The sequence below is a fragment of the Dendrobium catenatum genome, unplaced genomic scaffold, assembly GCF_001605985.2.
Source record: "Dendrobium catenatum unplaced genomic scaffold, ASM160598v2 original_scaffold_132173, whole genome shotgun sequence".
In the NCBI taxonomy this organism is placed as follows: domain Eukaryota; kingdom Viridiplantae; phylum Streptophyta; class Magnoliopsida; order Asparagales; family Orchidaceae; genus Dendrobium; species Dendrobium catenatum.
The window spans coordinates 1-443 of record NW_021450608.1 but is presented as its reverse complement, the minus strand read 5'-3'; the positions used below and the strand labels follow the sequence as shown (position 1 = coordinate 443).

The window sequence follows — 443 nt, the reverse complement described above, 5'->3', positions numbered from 1 at the left end:
TCCGTCCTCCTCCGCCACTCTGGATCCCGTCTCCTCTTCGTGGACATCCTTTCTCTTCCTCTGGCCCGCTCCGCCTTCGAGCTCCTCCCTGCCGATCATCGCCCCCCTCTCCTCATCCCCATCGAAGATCCCTACGAAGATGACAGTGATCTCACCGGCTTCGACCTCACCTACGAAAAGGTCTTAGGTCTCGGAGACCCGGATTTCCGGTGGATTCGGCCGACGAGCGAATGGTCTCCGATGATCCTGAACTACACGTCCGGCACGACATCTGCGCCGAAAGGCGTCGTCCATTGCCATCGCGGAATCTTCCTCGTCTCCACGGACTCTCTCATAGACTGGTGCGTCCCGCATCACCCGGTTTTCCTCTGGACCCTGCCCATGTTCCACGCCAATGGCTGGTGTTTCCCGTGGGGCGTCGCCGCGGTCGCTGGCACCAACGT

General features: G+C 60.9%; 1 protein-coding gene across 1 annotated transcript; it reads left to right on the top strand.

The window, feature by feature from the left end:
• Nucleotides 1–3: 3 nt before the first annotated feature.
• Nucleotides 4–438, top strand: LOC114578727 (probable acyl-activating enzyme 5, peroxisomal; the record flags this gene model as incomplete). Its single annotated transcript, XM_028692160.1, has 1 exon — nucleotides 4–438. A coding segment is annotated over one exon (435 nt), but the record flags the coding sequence as incomplete, so codon positions are not given.
• Nucleotides 439–443: the final 5 nt, after the last annotated feature.